Raw genomic sequence first — 18,340 nt, forward strand, 5'->3', positions numbered from 1 at the left:
CTGATAAGGGTCTGCCTTTCAACAGACACTTCAAGTACAATAAGCACTACCTTTTTATCACAGTTGACACTTACCTGGTTTCCAACAGATGACTGCACCACACCAGTTTTCTCCGATATGGAGAAGCTAGATTTCAGTTTGTTTAATAGTGTTGCTCATTCATTGGCTGAAACTACTCAGCTAACACGTTCAACCAATGACGGAGCGCCTACATCGCCATCTCGCTTCTCCAGCTTTGAGATGGCTGCATGTGGCAATGGTACCTGTCTAGAACCAGGTAAGTGTCAAACTGTGCAAACACAGTTTGACAGATTACTTTGAAAGGTCACCATTGCACTTGATTATGGTGCTTGGAGTGCACCCATGTTAGTTATGCTCAGGTAGAATTTGAGCTATAGAATTTTGGAATTTGAGCTAATAATTTGGTACACCTTCTTTGTAAAGCTTGGAAAGCTATGCAACATTCAGATACATTTATAAGTAATTGGAATGTTTGTAATAGGAGAAGCATGATCGCGTTCCTGAAAGTATACTTAGGCCTAGATAAACTGTGGTTTGCAACTACGAATCTCACAGCTGCAGAATCTATGTATACAGATTCATATATTTTGCAAATGAAAACAGGAAAAGGGAAATAAAAACAAGACTGTTAAACACTTGAAATATGCATAGCGTTAACCATCTTGGGAAAAAAAAAAATCTAGTATACACAAATCAATATCACGACAGCCAGAGGCAAATTTATTCTGTGGGCCTTGTCGGTGTGTTGATATATTTGTCCTAACTTTAGTGATTTTTATATATCGGTGTGTGTGGGCATAATGCCATAGAGTTTTGGAGAACTAAAATTGTATTTGTGTTTAAGGTCACCTGCCTCTCTAGTTTATTAACTTATTACATCACTAGGTCCTCTCCCTAGTATCACTTGCCTAACGGGCAGCCAACTATTGTGCAGACACTATGAAAGATGAGCATGCCAAATCAACAAGCATGTAAACGGAAATGCATCCTTTGGAGACAACGGTCTACATAGTTACATAGGCTGAAAAGAGACGTGTCGATCCAGTTCTGCCTTCCTCACATCAGTTTTTTGCTGTTGATCCAAAAGAAGGCAAACCTTTCAATTTTGCAACAAACTAGGAAAAAATCCTTCTTGACCCCAGAATGTCAGTCATATTTATCCTTGGGTCAAGAAGCTATTACCCTACAGTTACAAAATTACACCATTAAATATTATGTTTTTGCAAGTATACATCTGGGTGCTGTTTATTATTTTTATTTTATTTTATTTATATTCATTATACAAACATATAAATAAGACAAAAACAACACATCATAAACATTATGTGTATGTCTTTCATAATTGTAATACCTTTTCGATAAATGGATTATAGACTGTAATATACCATTGTCATAACAACAATACAAACATAACAACATATCAGACTGGGAGTATTAGATGATAAATTCTAATTATTCATAAACCGTATATATTAATTAAGGTTTGTAATATTATTTTGCGTCTTTGATTTTACTTAGCCAATTATCATATTGTTCTTGTTTGTTAACTATTATGTTATAATTTTCCTCCTTTAGTATGGAGTCTTAACACTGTTTAAAAGAGATACCCTGGTATGAGATAAGAGATGAATATAGAGCACCATTGCATATCTTCACATTTATAATTTAAAAAAGTATACTTGAATACCTTTTGTTGGTATTTTATGCATTTAGATGTAACTGTTAATGTTCCTGAATATGGGAAGGTAGTACTGGAGGCTCATTTTATGCATTTGTTAGAAAGAATATAATTGGTCTGGATGTATATATATATGCTTGTTAACATGAAACGGAGATGGGTGGGTGAGATATACTGAAAAAACTCCCCTTGCTGAGAGGCGTGCCAGACAAAGCAAACTGACAAAGTTTATAGTAAGTTTAAAAACTTTTATTACAAACTTTTCTTGCTTTACTTTAGTTTGTATATTGCTGTAAAAGTGTTTGCTTGCTGGTATTATATAAAATAAAGTCAAGTGATGCTACTTTAAAGTAGCTCTTTCACTTTTAGGGTTCTTGCAACATAACAAAACCAGCGCGATTAGATTAGAAAATGTTGTTATATAAGCTTCTGTAATTTATAAAACTACCATATACTGTAGTTGGTTGAAAATAAAATGTTTGACTAAAGATTCGAAAAGCATAATTACAACAATCTGTAGTTCTCTTTTTGACAGAGACAGTGCATTGCAATGGCTGATAGCACAGTGAGCTGATCTGGTTATGTTACTTATAGTGTTCCTTCAAAAGGTGAGAACCTGAACTGGTTTGGAACAAGACTGCACATGGCTAAGTCGAGAAATCTACGTATGGTTTATTTTTTTTTTATTTTTTTCGTCTATCTCCCCACTCTGGGTAAAATTCACCCTGGTAACTATGTAACTTAAAAATGTTAAGGCACTGTTGAGGACCAGAATGTCAAAAGAAGCAAGACATTTTGTCAAGATTTTGACTTTTATTAATATTATGGTTGCGTATGATTAAGTACTGTGTTTTATATGCTTTATTAAGTACATAATGACGTGTTCTTTGGCATAGCCTGCTTTTATATAGTTTGTTTTTTACTTGTTGATTGACAATATAAATCACTATAGGGTCAGGAACACAAAAATGTATTCCTGACCCTATATAGTGTTAAAACCGCCAGGTTATCCCTTTATTCAGGTGTCCAAGGTGTACAACAGCAACGTTTCGACCCCTGCAACGGTCTGTATCACACTAATAAAAGACACAGAATGCTCTCAATAAATATCCCTATACGCAGCGCATCTCGATTTGTCTGACCTGAACCAAAGCATAAACCTGCATGTTTCACCATGCTAACCTAATGCATTTCTTTCTTTCTTTCATGCCACAAAACTCTTTAATAAAACAGAAATTTACCAAAAAAATAAATAAAAAGAAAATATCCCTATACAGGAAATTAGAAAATGCTCACATGGTCAATTCTAGGTGACAAATTATGAGTCTTAACACTGCTTAGTAGATGTACCTTTTTGTATGTTGGGTGATTTTTTTTTTCTCCTTTAGTATGGAATTTTAACACTGTTTAATAGAGATACCATGGTATGAGATACGAGATTAATATGGAGCACCATTGCATATCTTCACATTTTACTAGTGATTTTTTTCACATTTAGATTTTTTGTTTATGGTTGGCATGGTTACCAACCATGTGGTTTATTATTGTGTTATGTCACGTGACCTGGAATTGATCATTTCAATTTCCTGTATAGGGGTATTTATTGAAAGCATGCATTTATAACTATTGGTAATTATACAAATGGGATAAAGGAAGAAATGCATCAAAACAAAAGAAGAGAACACTGCCTAAGAGTTTATAATCTAGAAGAAATTGTATATTCAGATAAACGTTTGTGGGGAGAAAATTCAATTGAGAAGTAACAGATATGTTTTAATGATTGTGTCAATATGATATTTAATATATATTTAATATACTATATTAAAGGTATTGCTAGGCTTTATTTACACAGGCACGAAGCAGATTAAAAACATATTGTGTATCATGAAGAAGGCATGTAGTACCATAGACATGGAGAAGGGTAGGCATGGCAAGGGTAGATGGGAAGGTTTACAGTTTGATGTGTGATGTTAACTTGATAAAGACCATTACAGTAAACGAAATGTTGCTGTTGTACACGTTGGGCACCGCAGTAAAAAGATACTATTTTTAAACGGAATTAATTTTTAGTCTTTCCTGAATGTACACTGGTTTGGGCGGAACCGGGTTCCTTGTACCCTTGTGTTGTTAGTAGGTTTTGTTCTTCTTTTCGAGTTATTAAATTAGCAAAAGCAGCACACATCAGGGATAGTGCTAAACTAGGGCACGGTTTTTGGCACAGAAATCACAAGTCATAAAATATGCATTATTAGTAATACTGCCATTGGTGTGTCAAGTACTTTATTTTCTGGCTTATATTTGTTGAACTAACAAATTATGTGTAAATTACAGATGATTATGGGCCCAATCATTGAATTAAAGTAAAGTGGTAAAGTGACTTTGTTTCAAATGTATTTTTTTTCCTAGCCATGGTTGTGCTGATCTTATTGTAATATTTTCAGAATGGTTCCATTAGCAAAAGAAAAATAAATAAAAATGGAAACGATGGGAGTTCTAAATTACTACCCCTTTTGGGACATAGTTCTAAAATGTGAATAATCATCATGAAAATGAATGGTATTCCCCCGCAGATTGCTTTTTAGAAATTGTGCTTTTTATAAATAGCCACCAAGGAATTTTTCTGGCTTTTTATTATAGGGGTAGCAGTTGGCAGTTGGCAGATACTAGGAGTGACTGTCACGGTGATCCAGGTAATATAATAAAGTTGGTTAAGAACGGTCACTGGATTGATCTTGCAGGCTTATATACAACGTATATAATTTGCGGTATGCATACTGCATGTCATGTATCAACACTGCTTTGGTTTTCACCATGTGGCCCATTCCTCTGAATAGATATAGCTATGTAGCATATACTTACTCAAAAAGTGTAATTGGGTTTTTTGTTTAGACTTTAATTATTTAAAGCAGGTGCCTGTACTGTGTGATCACCCGCCAAATAAAGCTGACAACCTGGAGATATCAAGGAGATCGGGATTCAGGGGATTCCTTCACTAAAGTACCAGAGATAGGCCCCCTTGCTTCATAGCATAAGGCTTGTATAACAGGAAAAATAAACTATTAGCTGTATACCCTCTCTCACATCTCACATTACTGTGAGTTTTATTGCTGTGGAGCCATGTATACCCTTCTCACATTACTGTGAGTTTTATTGCTGTGGGGCCCTGGATACCCTCGCTCACAATACTGTGAGTTTTATTGCTGTGGGGCCCCGGATACTTTCTCACATTACTGTGAGTTTGTATTGCTGTGGGGCCCTGGATACCCTCGCTCACATTACTGTGAGTTTGACTTGCTGTGGGGCCCTGGATACCCTCGCCCACATTACTGTGAGTTTGTCTTGCTGTGGGGCCCTGGATACCCTCGCTCACATTACTGTGAGTTTTATTGCTGTGGGGCCCTGGATACCCTCGCTCACATTAGTGAGTTGTATTGCTGTGGAGCCATTGACACCCTCTCTCACAATACTGTGAAGCCAGTGCCCTGGATACCTTCTCTCACATTACTGTGAGTTTTATTGCTGTGGAGCTATGGATACACTCGCTCACATTACTGTGAGTTTTATTGCTGTGGTACCAGGTTGAAAATTCACTTTAACATTAACTGAGAAAAATCAAATGGGCCAGTCAGTATGTACCAGATAGCCCTGTTTTTTGTCAAACAGCGCAAAAATGGCTTGACACAAAAACAGAAAGGGGGCATTGTCCAGCATCCACGGACGCTGCACCATAACCACTATAATTAGTAATTACAGTATTAACGTGCCCAGTAGGTCAGAGACTCACTGCATTTTAATAGGTTAAGGTAAATGTACATCCAGAGTATTACTTCTAACAATAAACTAGTATTTTAAACTGTAATTAACCATTCCTTTTTATGAAACATTATCACAATATATGTTTTCTTTTGTGACAATGCCTTTAATAAAACAAAAAATAACATACCAAAATCCTCCCTCCCCACACGAACATACAGACCACATACGCATCCCTGTGGTTTCGACTTGGAAATTCAACAGAAAGACTTGGCCACAGCTCAAAAACACATTCAAAGCTTTTAGATGTCACTGATAAAATACTGTGATTTCTTTATAAATTCAGCACACAAGACGGTTAAAAGGAAAAGTTGAAAGCCATGTGTAAGAACAAGACCCAACGAGTACAAAACAAGTAGTGACTTGTAATTTGAATTCTAAAGTCATTTTGACTTCAGATGGTTTTTGTTTAGTTTTTTTTGAACTGCCATATTGCTTTCTAAAATCTACCCCCATTTTCTATCAATAATGCTGAAATCTTTTTAATGTGTTGAAATGAAATAAAACAGTTAAAGAAACCTGGTCATACTGATATTTTTCTTGGGCGTATTGTGCAATTTATAAAATTAGACATTTAATTGTTGCATTTCTTCTCCTATGCACAATGGAATGCTGGGAACAAGAAAGTAAAAAAAAAATCCACATTCCTACTGAATGTACACAGAACCACCGTCATGAAGGACTAAGAATATAAAGGTTCTCGACCCATTTCATTACTTCTATATACACATATTCTCCCTTCTCTTCTCAACTGATGCAGACAACGTATGTAACCGAATGGGCTGGATTTCCCAATTTTTCAATTAAAGCATACAGATTGTGGCACTGGTGTAATAAACGTGGGGACTTTCTATGTAAGGCCACCCACAGCTTGTGTCCAAGTGAATTTTCTTATTCAAACTGGTTCTTCCTGTTTAACAGTACAAATTCTCCAGGAGTTTTCTTTTCCTGTACGGCACTCTGTAGTTTTAAAATGAAAAAACGGCCATAGAATTCCAAGGCATTCATTTCAAATGGTAGCTACAGCTTACATTTCCTTTAATTTGATTACATTTTAAACTGTATAGACATCCTTAAGCGAATGCATGGGAATGAAAAAAAAATAAAAATAATCAATCACTTTGATGCTATCTGTAAAAATGAAAAAAATTTATTATTTGCTCTAATATAGCAAAAAGAAAAATAACCAGAAGCACAGTACCATTCACAACTTATTTTAGTGAAAGTTCATGCTTTCAATATTTTTCCCTTGAAAAGGATATTTTATCTAAAGTTCTAAACATTTGCTAGAGAGTAATCCCACAGTCTGTTCTTGGACTATGATTCAAGTATTTCAGGTTAGTAAATCAACAGATCGTACTAAACTAAACAGTTATTTCGCAACAATGAGCTATATTTGGGCAAGAGGTAAAAAAAAGTTACAGCAAACTTGATGAGTTGGGGTTATCTGGATCCCAACTAACTATGAACAGAGCCGTAACCGTAAGAGCTTATAAGACTTTTGTAAAAATGTGCTTTAGCTGATATTAAAATACTATAGTCCAGTTTCTTCTTATAGTTGAAATAAACCTACAAAGATAAAAAAAAAAAAAAACCTATATGACACCTAAACTGATAGTAGACTATTTGGGTATTTATTAGCCAGTCTATCCTCAGTCCACAAAAAGTAATCAGTGCGTGTCTGCCAAGCTCACAGACAGATAAATAAAGCCCAACACCACTACCAAGGAAAAAAAAAAATATTTTAATTTTTTTACTTTTATTGTTGTACAGACATAATTTAATGAAGTACTGTATTTAAAACAATATATATATTATTTTAACACATTTTAATAACATCTACTAAACAGGAGCATATAATTCAGTATAGGACATGAGGTCACACATTTAGACTGGAACAAAGGAGATTTAGTCTAAGGCAAAAAAGGGTTTCTTACAGTAAGAACTATAGGGTGTGGAATTCTCTGCCTGAAGATTTGGTTTTATCAGAGTCTATACAGATGTTTAACAGCAGTTGGATAAATACTTGCAAAAACATAATATACAGGGATATCATTTTTAATTAGTGGGGTAACAACTTCTTGATTCAAAGTGATATCTGACTGCTATTCAGGGGTCAAGAAGGAATGTTTTCTCAGTTTGTTGCAAACTTGGGTTACATAGTTTTTTTGGATCTCTCTTGGATCAATACCAAAAACAAATGTTAGAAAGGCTGAACTTGATGGACGCATGTCTCTTTTCAGCTACACAACTATGTCATTTTAGGGTCATTGTCACTTTTGAGTTTTTCACAGATAAAATAGTTTTGAAAAAAAGTAAATAAATAAATATCACAGACTGCAATAGAAACCCCTCTCCAATCATTCCCCATCTTAATTAAAAGTCAAATTACAAAGATTTCACAAGTGATAGTGCTGCTTTAAGTAACTAAGGCAGAATCTGAGCTAATGAGAGGATAATCAAGCTAATGAAGAAAATATTTGTTCATATTATTTAACACATTGAGCACAAATCCTTTGCACCTGTGACAAATTACGTTCCGGTAAATCTATGTCCAATTTAATCAATCCTTCATGTAAATCTCGGACAGATCTATTCGTTTGAATGCAAAGTATCAGGAATTTAAATTAATTCATCACAGGTAAAAAGGAATTGTGCCCAGATCTATTTAACACTGGAAACAACTAAACACAGTAAATTAAACAACTTCACATGTGACCCGTTAATTGTTAGCATTAGTTTATACTTGTTTATTATTAGATAATTTAACATATTTAATATCCATCCATGCATAGTGCATGAACAGGACAAGTCGTGCTTCTAGACACTTCTAAATTTAAAAGAAAAGTTTATTGTGAATTTAAATAATTCTAAATATTCTTGTGTATCTTTAAGTTATATCATTTTTCATGGGCCGGCGGGGGTGATCCCGGTCCCTACCCTGTGACCCACCGGAGTGCCACGAAATTGTCGAGGGTCCGCTCCCAAAATGGCGGAGACCTCATGGCAGGCAACTCTGGCATGGGAGCAGCCGGATGCATCCCCCTCTCCTGATACTACACAGGCGGACTGCAGACCCTGAACGAGCAGGAACCAGCGATTAAGTACCAAGGTACCACAAGCCAGGGAGGCGCAGCACTACTGCCCACAACATCTGAGGGTACTAATCTCACCACGGGACAACACTAAGGCCCTGGATTACCCTACTGTGCCGCTTAACTTACCGCAGAGGGGCAGAAACAAACTGCCTGACAACCTAAAGTCACCATGCTGGGACTCTCCACCTGTACAAGACAGGCATCAGGCTGGAAAGCAAATGCCCCTAGGTGGGAAAAATTGTATCCCTACTCGGACACCTAATGGGACTGTATTTACCACCACAGTCATCACACCGCTCGTCCCACTATGGCAGACCGCACTGCATACAGACGGATCGCCCGGCATGCCGACAAGGACGCTTGACTAGCTGCACTGGCCCAACATGGGGTGGACACTCTACACAGCAAAGCATACTCTCAATGTTAACACTGATTTTATGTCTTGCTCTTTGTTTTTAAGCTACCCACACCTTAAAGCTAGCTTCACAAACCGTTTTCTTTTTCGCAACGTATTGTTAAGCTTGGACATAAGTCTTACATAGATAACTCATGTACTCGTAACGTTAAGCTTGGTTATATATGTTAAAAATGTGCAAAGACCTCATGCCACTGCCTAAACTGAATGCATATGCAAATGAACGCTGTTGGGGCGTATTGAAAATGCTTGTACCTAACTGCACAATGAAAATAAAGAATTTAAAAAAAAAAAAAAAAAAAAAAAAGCCTACTGGTTCTGACTTTTGTTGAATAGGTAACAAAAAATTGAAAAATAACTACTGTTTATCGGTCAGCAAGATGATCAAGGAATGAACCAACACAGAATCCAATTAATTAAAGCAGAGACAAATACAGGTAACCCGTAATTTGCCTTAAGGGACAAGATCTGTTTGTACAAACATCTGCAGATGACCTGTATTCTTGAAACTTTTTGTCTTGTGGTAAAATTCACCATTCCAAACAGATGACCTTTGTGATAATGGCATCAGGAGCTTAGCCAGAGAGATCTGTTTAAAGGAGCAGCTGGCCACGGACTAATAAGCCATAGGGAAAAATGTGTCCTAAATAAAATTATAGAACAGGAAATGTAATTGAGACAGTTACACTGTCCATAGCAGTCATATCCCTGTCTATTATTTTGTTGGAGTGGAAAAGGGAAGTATTTTGCGTTCTACTGCATAAACTGTCCACAACAAACAGAATAATAATGTTTACTGGGGTGCATAAAAAAAAAAAAAAAAAGTGTGTTCCTCTTTGACTGACTTAAACACAAGTTTTAAAAGGACACTGTGCACCAAAACCACCACATATTAATTTAGAGAGTTTGGTGCTCAGTGTCCCTATAAACCTTGTGTTTTAAAAAGAAAAAAAAAAAGTTAAACTTTTCCTGAAAACATGTTCTCTGGGGACACTGCCTCCTTAAGATCTTCTATTAGACATTCTAGGAGTGTGGTTACACTGAACGCTGCTTATTTTTCGCATAGAGAAAGTACCGGGTTCAATGTTTTTCTATGAGATGCATTGGAGGACAAGTCATTAGAACTGATGTTTTTATGGATATTTTTAAATGTTTGTTTATTTTTAACATAATATATGCCCCAAGTAATCTAAAAAGAATTACTTTACAAAATATATATATATTTTTTTTAACATTAGAGTGTTTCTACAAATGTATAAATGCATTTAAGTGAGCTGTGCTATACAAAAAACTATTTTAACATTCTAATTTTTTTCCGTAGATAAAAAGAAAACACGCATAGTGGTAAATTTTCCAGGGAAATAAATTACATATTGCTGAACTGCATAGGAGTTATCCAGATATTGCTAATAAGAGAAAGGAAATCCTCTCTATTGTTTCTGTTTAAAAGTACACTTGACATGACTAGAATTCTGTCTGTCGTCTAGGCAAAGTCGGGATGGCTGAGTAAAGAAACTATTCCCAGCAACCAAGACACATCGCTAACCGACACACAAAGTGGGTAGTGTACCAGGAAAGAACAACATATCGATGGTTAAAAAAAAACCAACATGTCCATCAAATTCAAACTTGATGTATGTTTTTGCAAAAAGGGCAAAATGTATCCTAACTAAAAACACAGAATAAAATATAAATGGTAATCAACTCATATATATCTTGTTTTACAGAATATACTAATTGACTGGTCCTCGGGCACTAGAATATATTGACATAATGGACATTCGTTTGAGAAAAAAAAATCCTATGCCACAGACCTATGATCCAAAACTGTACAGTGGTGGCCTTTAGGACTGAATCAAGCAAATATTATATCCAAAGCGAAGTGTCCTCACACCTGTCCTCAATCAAAATTATTTATATATTTCACAAAACTACACTTTTTCGTTAACAGTGAATAGAAGATTTTGCAAAAAATTAGGTGAAATTAAAGGAAACACGACAAGATTACGTTTGTTGGTTACTGGCTTTGTTTAATTTATGTTTCTCCCAATCCTGGTCTTGAGTAATCAGAATGAAGGAGAGAGAGGATATAGTATTGCACAAAACTGCACTTTATAAATGCAGGGAATCCTCAATCATGAGATAAATAAAATAAATTGCTTTAGAACGGGGGTAGTCAACCTTCTAATACCAACCACCCACTTTTGTATCTTTGTTGATGGTAAAATCTCCTTACCACCCACCAGTGCCACAGTAACTAATTTTATAGCGCAAGTGCGATTTATTTATGAAGTTTAAATTTTTTTTTCAAAAAAATTTAGTTAAATATATCTATTTTTTTCCTTTTTTATTCTACTTTTGTGTGTGTGTCTGTGTGTGTGAAGGATTTTGTGTGTGTGTGAGAGAGGGCAGTATGTGTGAGTGGTGCAGTGTGTGTGTGTCTTATGGGTGCAGTGTATGTGTTAAGGGGGTTGTGTTTCTGAGAGGTGCTGTGTGTGTGTGAAGGGGGCAGTGTGTGTGTAAGGGGAGCAGTGATGGGTGCAGTGTGTGTTTGTGTGTGAAGGGTGCATATAGTTTATGCTGTGTGTAGGTGAGTGATATGTGGAAATCTATCTTGAATTCTTCCTGTGAAGAAACCCCTCTTTTATGTTCAATATTTCTTCCCTGTTCATTCGGTAGATGTAACTACCGAACAGAGACCACCCCCTGGCTCGTTAAACTTCAAAGAATGCCTCAATTGAACCCTCTACCTGTGCGGCCGGTGTTCGGTATTTTTGTTCATTCGAATGAGAGGAACAATCGCTGCTAAGAGCCAGGGGAAACCATTCGTGGGATTATTCGGTTTTTGCTACTTCACGAAATAGACCGGCAAAACTACCCAAACTCATGGAACTATTTTGGGCAGCCACCTCGCGGTTAGCCGGTCACAAAAGACTTCAATTTTTGAACCCCTGAACCGATCTGGGTGAAATTTGAATATGTTGGTCACCCAGATCAGAGCTATCAGGGGACATATTTGTGGGTATACCATATGCCTAAAGGGGTGTTCTAAATATTAGGGTAATTTTTTCTGCCTGGAGGTAATCAAGTTATTACTTTATCAGACTTGATTATCTCCAGGACTAAGGGAGTGTTTTAAGTTTTTCCTGTAAATGATTGTCCCTCCCTGTGGGATGTCCCCTTGGATAAAAGCCAGTGTGTGATCATTGAAGGCCAGTTCTGTTGCACCCGGCTGATGTTTGGGGATTCGTATGCTTTATTAAGGGAATCATCTTGTAAAGCTATTGTATTCGTATGGATTTAGTTTATTTCCTCTACCGAACGGAGAGCTATAATCACTGATGCTCGGGAGGAAACTACCGAATGAGGATTGGATATCCTAGGTTTCCTTACACTTCCCCTCCCTTCTCCTTAACTTTTACCAGGGAGGGAGGACATAATTCTGCAAGCACTGGTGCTCCAAGTGCCAGCAGGTCGGTGAGGGACATCTTTGATCTCCTCACCAGCCTGAGAGGGCTTACAGCAAGGCTGGCTCTGCATGGGTGATGAAAGGATGAAAGAATCTCCCATGCTAGCCTTGGTCCACAGCCATCAAGGCCCACCGGGTGTTTTCTGGAGAACCCACCACCGCCCACCTGAAATCCCAAACCACCCACTAGTAGGCGTTAGAGACCAGGTTGACTACTCCTGCTTTAGAGCCTCATCAGATCCAGTCACCCTCCCAAAAGACAGAAACAGAACTGGAGATGGTGGAGGAGGAGTGGATGAAGAAGGACTTTATAGCTTGGTATAATGGGTATTCCTCCCTATCTTTTAATAGTGAAGTATTTTTCTCGACTGATAACACATCCATCTCTTGCTATAGTCTCCTTAGGCACAAATTCCATAACCGTCACTATTCAGTATGGACAAACACTGAGTGAAGACATAAAGCGAAATCCAAGCAAAGTTGCATGTTTTTCTCACCTTAAAGCCAATGTATATGTTCCAGGTTGCCGCTGACTTTCACGAATTAAATAACTTCCCTCTGCCACACTTAGTAGCTGATCCGTCTCTTCTCGTGATATCATCCCGTGAAACCTGCAAAAAAGGCGGAAACTCATGCAAAGGTTTTTCTTTCTAATAAGATATCGAGGTATTTAAGAACAAAAAGAATATGCAGGGTTTACTTATATGGTAATTCTGACTATTTCTTAAGAGCGGGATTAAAACAAACGTATAATCTCTGCTGCATATCTATTTTGTTATGGCTGCTTGAAGTCACATGTGGCTTTTATCTGTAAGGTTAATTTTCAGGGAATTTAAGCAGTGTGTTGAAATTGTCATGTCCAGCCACGTAAATGACATGGCAATACTTTAGGGCTAACTACATTTTATCTATGTGTTGTCTATAGTGTTCTCTTGTGACAGTCAAGCATCTTGGATTCAAAGTTACAACCTATAGGGACCCATTGCATTCATGATGAGCACCAGTTCCTCATTCACCTGGAGCTCTTACTGACCTTCAACATCTCCCACACAGTTTCTGGGGATACCAGGGACCCCAAATAATCCATGAGATAAACCATTTACTGCAGGAAATATGTGCATGACAAAAAACTAGTCTATGTCCAATGTCCTGTAACAGCAGCAAAAGTAAGAGTCACAATTCTAGCAATTAAATTATTGCATCAGTACGTGGATATGATGGATATGGCTACATTTCAAACCGAAAAAGACACTTTGGTCAATCATTTTAGAATGAAATAATGTCAGGTACTGCTGGAATAAATAATCTTCTGATTTAATTGTTGGTCTTTACATTATTTGAGGTGCTTTTAATTAAGGGAATCCTGGCATTTGCACAGAGACATCACAGACCAAACAGTGTACAACCTCATGATTTATTATTTCTCATCATTCTGTAAGATTGCAAAAAAAAAAAAAAAACCTTGACATCTAGGTTAAAAACCTGTTTATATACAATGATTAGCAACATTAAAACCACCTGACATATTGTGTATGCTTCCCTCATGCTACCAAAACAGCTCTGATGCATGGAGACATGGACTGCACACAACCTCTGAATGTGTCCAGTGACATTAGCACAGGGCTCGACAAATCCAAGACGTGAGGTCGCCATGGCGATCAGGAAATTTGTCCCGGCGTGGCATTTGTTAGCCTGTTCAGCCCCTGAGGTGACCGGCTGCCTGAGAGCAGAGGCAGGCAGTGGGATCACGGAGTGCTGAGGCAGGCAGGCGGCTGACAGGGGAAGGGGGACAGCCAGCCTATGTTTTGCTGAGGAAGGGAGGGGGACGGCCGGCTAACTCATGGAGAGCTGAGGCAGGCAGGCAGCTGACAGAGGGAGGGGGAGCGGCCAGGTTATGTATTGCTGAGAGAGGGGTACGGCAGGCTAGCTCATGAAGAGCTGAGGGAGGCGGGCGGTTGACTTAGTGCGGCGGCGAGGGAGCTGTAATCTCCCTGCTCTGCTCCCTCTTGCGGCTTGCAGAGATGCCTGGAGCAGGTTTATGACGTTACTCCGGCCCCCTAAACAGTGCGCAAAAGGGAGATGACAGCAGCCCCACTGGACCCCAGGGAAAGCTTATCCACTCCAGCTCTCCAAAGGTAGGGATATTGGGTGGATTTAAATTTAAAAAAGTAATTATTTGTGAGTGTGAGTGTGTGTGCCTGTGTATGTGTTTATGCCTGTCTGTGAGTGGGTATCTGTCTGTGATTGAGTGAGTTAATGTCTGTGTGTTGGTCAGTAAGTGTGTGTTCCCTCCAATCACATGGGAAAGGTGTTTTATTCACTTTTTTCCCCTACGCAGTGCTGGTGACGCCGCGACTGGCCCCACCTCCATGGCTGAGATCATTAATCTTAAAGGGACTCTCCAGTGCCAGGAAAACATATCCATATTCCTGGCACTGCAGGACTCTGCAGTGCCACTCTCCCTCCCATGGGCCGTTGTATATGCGGAAGGAGGGGGGACGGGTGAGAGGGAGTAGAATGCTTGCCGTTGGCGTATAGTAGAGTATACCCAGAGCGTCTATTATGTTTCGTGGGAAGCCGAATATGATGAGGGTAGCGAAGAAGAAAGGCCAAAGTAAACGGTCAAATACCTTTTCCACGTCTGTGGAAAGAAATAGTGTGGGTATGTGGCGGTGGTGAGCTGTCCAAAGGAGGTCGTACGTGCGTCTTGTGTTGTCACTGGCCTGTCGGAAGGGGATGAAACCAGCTTGGTCTGGGTGTATTAGTTTGGGGAGGAAGGGATTTAGTCTGTCTGCTATGAGTTTTGTATATAATTTGACATCCACGTTGAGCAGTGAAATAGGGAGAGAGTATCCCGGTACGGCAGTGGCGTACTAAGGGGAGGGGCAGGGGGGGCGGTCCGCCTCGGGTGCCACTCAGCAGGGGGGTGTCAGGCTCTGTACCTCCTGCTCTCCCGCAGCTCCGGGAGACCGGCGCTCCGTTTGTGAGTCAGAGCACAAGGAGGGGATTCCCAGCCTGTGTTCTGACACACACACTGAGCTGCAGGGAGGCTATTTCGGAGTGTACCAGCAGGGGGCGCAGAGCCAGGTTGCTCCCCCGCGGTCACTCTGCACAGATCCCCTGCACCTGCTGCCTGCCTGGGAAGGAGCTGCTGCCCATGCACCCTCCTCCTAAATGCCAAATGGCAAGTAACTTTTATACCACCCCCCCACTGCCATTATAACCCCCCTGCCATATACCCCACCCCCCTGCCATCATAACCCCCCCGTCCTTATATCACCCCCCCTGCCCTATACCCCCTGCCATTATATCACCCCCCCTGCCCTATACCCCCCTGCCATTATATCACCCCCCCGCCATTATATCACCCCCCTGCCATTATATCACCCCCCTGCCATTATATCACCACCACCCCTGCCCTGTACCCCCTGCCATTATACCACCACCCTCCCTGCCCTATAACCCCCACTGCCATTATACCATCACCCTCCCTGCCCTATACCCCCCTGCCACTATACCACCACCCTCCCTGCCCTATACCCCCCCTGCCAGTATACCACCACCACCCTCCCTGCCCTATACCCCCCCTGCCCTATACCCCCTGCCATTATACCACCACCCTCCCTGCCCTATACCCCCCTGCCATTATATCACCACCCCCCTGCCCTATACCCCCTGCCATTATACCACCACCCTCCCTGCCCTATAACCCCCCCCTGCCATTATACCACCACCCTCCCTGCCCTATAACCCCCCTGCCGTTATACCACCACCCTCCCTGCCCTATAACCCCCCTGCCGTTATGCCACCACCCTCCCTGCCCTATACCCCCTGCCATTATACCACCACCCTCCCTGCCATTATATCACCCCCCTGCCCTATACCCCCTGCCATTATACCACCACCCTCCCTGCCATTATATCACCCCCCCTGCCCTATAGCCCCCTGCCATTATATCACCACCCCCCCCCCTGCCCTATACCCCCTGCCAATATACCACCATCCCTCCCTGCCCTATACCCCCCTGCCATTATACCACCACCCTCCCTGCCCTATAACCCCCCTTGCCATTTTACCACCACCCTCCCTGCCCTATAACCCCCCCTTGCCATTATACCACCACCCTCCCTGCCCTATACCACCCTGCCATTATATCACCCCCCCTGCCATTATATCACCACCCCCCTGCCAATATACCACCACCCTCCCTGCCCTATACCCCCCCTGCCATTATACCACCACCCTCCCTGCCCTATACCCCCTCTGCCATTATACCACCACCCCTGCCCTATACCCCCCTGCCATTATACCACCAGCCTCACTGCCCTGTACCCCCCCTGCCATTATACCACCACCCTCCCTGCCATATACCCCCCTGCCATTATATCACCACCCTCCCTGCCCTATACCCCCCTGCCATACCACCACCCTCTCTGCCCTTATACCCCCCACCATTATATCACCACCCTCCCTGCCCTATACCCCACCACCCCTGCCCTTTACCCCCTGCCATTATACCACCACCCTCCCTGCCCTATACCCCACCCCCCACTGCCATTATACCCCCACCCTCCCTGCCATTAAAACCCCCTGCCAATATACCACCACCCTCCCCGCCCTATACCCCACGCCATTATAATCCCCCCTGCCCTATACCCCAACCTCCCTGCCATTATAACACCCCCTGCCCTATACCACCCCCACCATTATACTCCCACCCCTTTACCCCCACACCCCCTGCCCTATACTCCCACCTCACTGCCATTATAACCCCCCTGCCATTATACTCCCACCCCTCCTGCCCTATACCCCACCTCACTGCCATTATAACCCCAGAGAAGCCACCAAATGGTGAAACAGACCCTGCTGATCCTGCACCCTCCTAAATGGTAAGGTACTACTATACCCCCCCCCGCCCTATAACCCCCCTGCCATTATAACCCCACCCCCCTGCCCTATATCCCCCACCCTCCGTGCCATTATACCTTCACCCTCCCTGCCCTATTCTCCCATGCAATATCATACACGAAGTCCCAGACCCCAATCTACTCCGACCCACACAGGCACATACAACTGTTCCCCTACTGTCACAGACACATTACACACAGGCTCACATTCACAAATTACATATGCACACAATGCACATACATACGCTGTCACAGACACATTTTTTTTACACAAGGGACAAGGACAGATATATTCTGGGAGGCAGTGAGGTTAGTGCGCGCCCTGCAGTGAACCGGCAGCTGGGATAAGATGGCATCGTCATCACTACTGGGAGCACAAGTGAGCTGTGCAGGAAGAGCACCCGTTAATCACCATGGGGAAGATCCAAGAGCAATTTAGGGAAGCTGGGTGGGCATCTTAATTACTAAATGTGTGTAAGAATGTGATTTTTGTGTGTGTATCTCTGTCGTTAAGTGTGTGTTTATTGTGATTGTGTGTCTGTGCGTATTTATATACACACACAACCACAGATGTACAAGTATGTGTGTATATAAATGTGTATGTGTTTAGTAGATAGCTCCCTTATTTGGTGTCCTTAAATATGTCAATCCCACATAAGGGGATACAGGAGTTATCTACTAAACAACTGTAAGATTAAAATTAAGTAAAAGGCTTTTAAATTTTGATTTTTTTTTAGCAGTTTAGTAGATAATTCCCTAAATTAATGCTCTTATGTGAGATTTCCATATTTAAATATGCCAAATTAGGGTGCTCTTTAGATCTAAATATGGCAATCTCACATAGGGATATAAAATATATAAAAAAAAGAGGAGTTATCTGCTAAACAAAGATCGAAGTTTAGAGGTGTCAGCCAGCGCAGAACAGGAAATCTGGGTGGC

The 18,340-nt window shown here is 40.7% G+C and overlaps 1 protein-coding gene across 2 annotated transcripts in view; it reads right to left on the bottom strand.

The window, feature by feature from the left end:
• The window catches only part of CHN1 (chimerin 1), a 110,833-nt gene that overhangs the window by 43,042 nt on the left and 49,451 nt on the right, over positions 1-18,340 (bottom strand). For both annotated transcript variants that reach the window (XM_063429761.1, XM_063429760.1), the window contains exon 6: positions 12,992-13,105. In XM_063429761.1, the coding sequence (XP_063285831.1) occupies positions 12,992-13,105 (114 nt within the window). The remainder of the gene's footprint in view (positions 1-12,991; positions 13,106-18,340) is intronic.

The sequence above is a fragment of the Pelobates fuscus genome, chromosome 8, assembly GCF_036172605.1.
Source record: "Pelobates fuscus isolate aPelFus1 chromosome 8, aPelFus1.pri, whole genome shotgun sequence".
Taxonomy (NCBI): domain Eukaryota; kingdom Metazoa; phylum Chordata; class Amphibia; order Anura; family Pelobatidae; genus Pelobates; species Pelobates fuscus.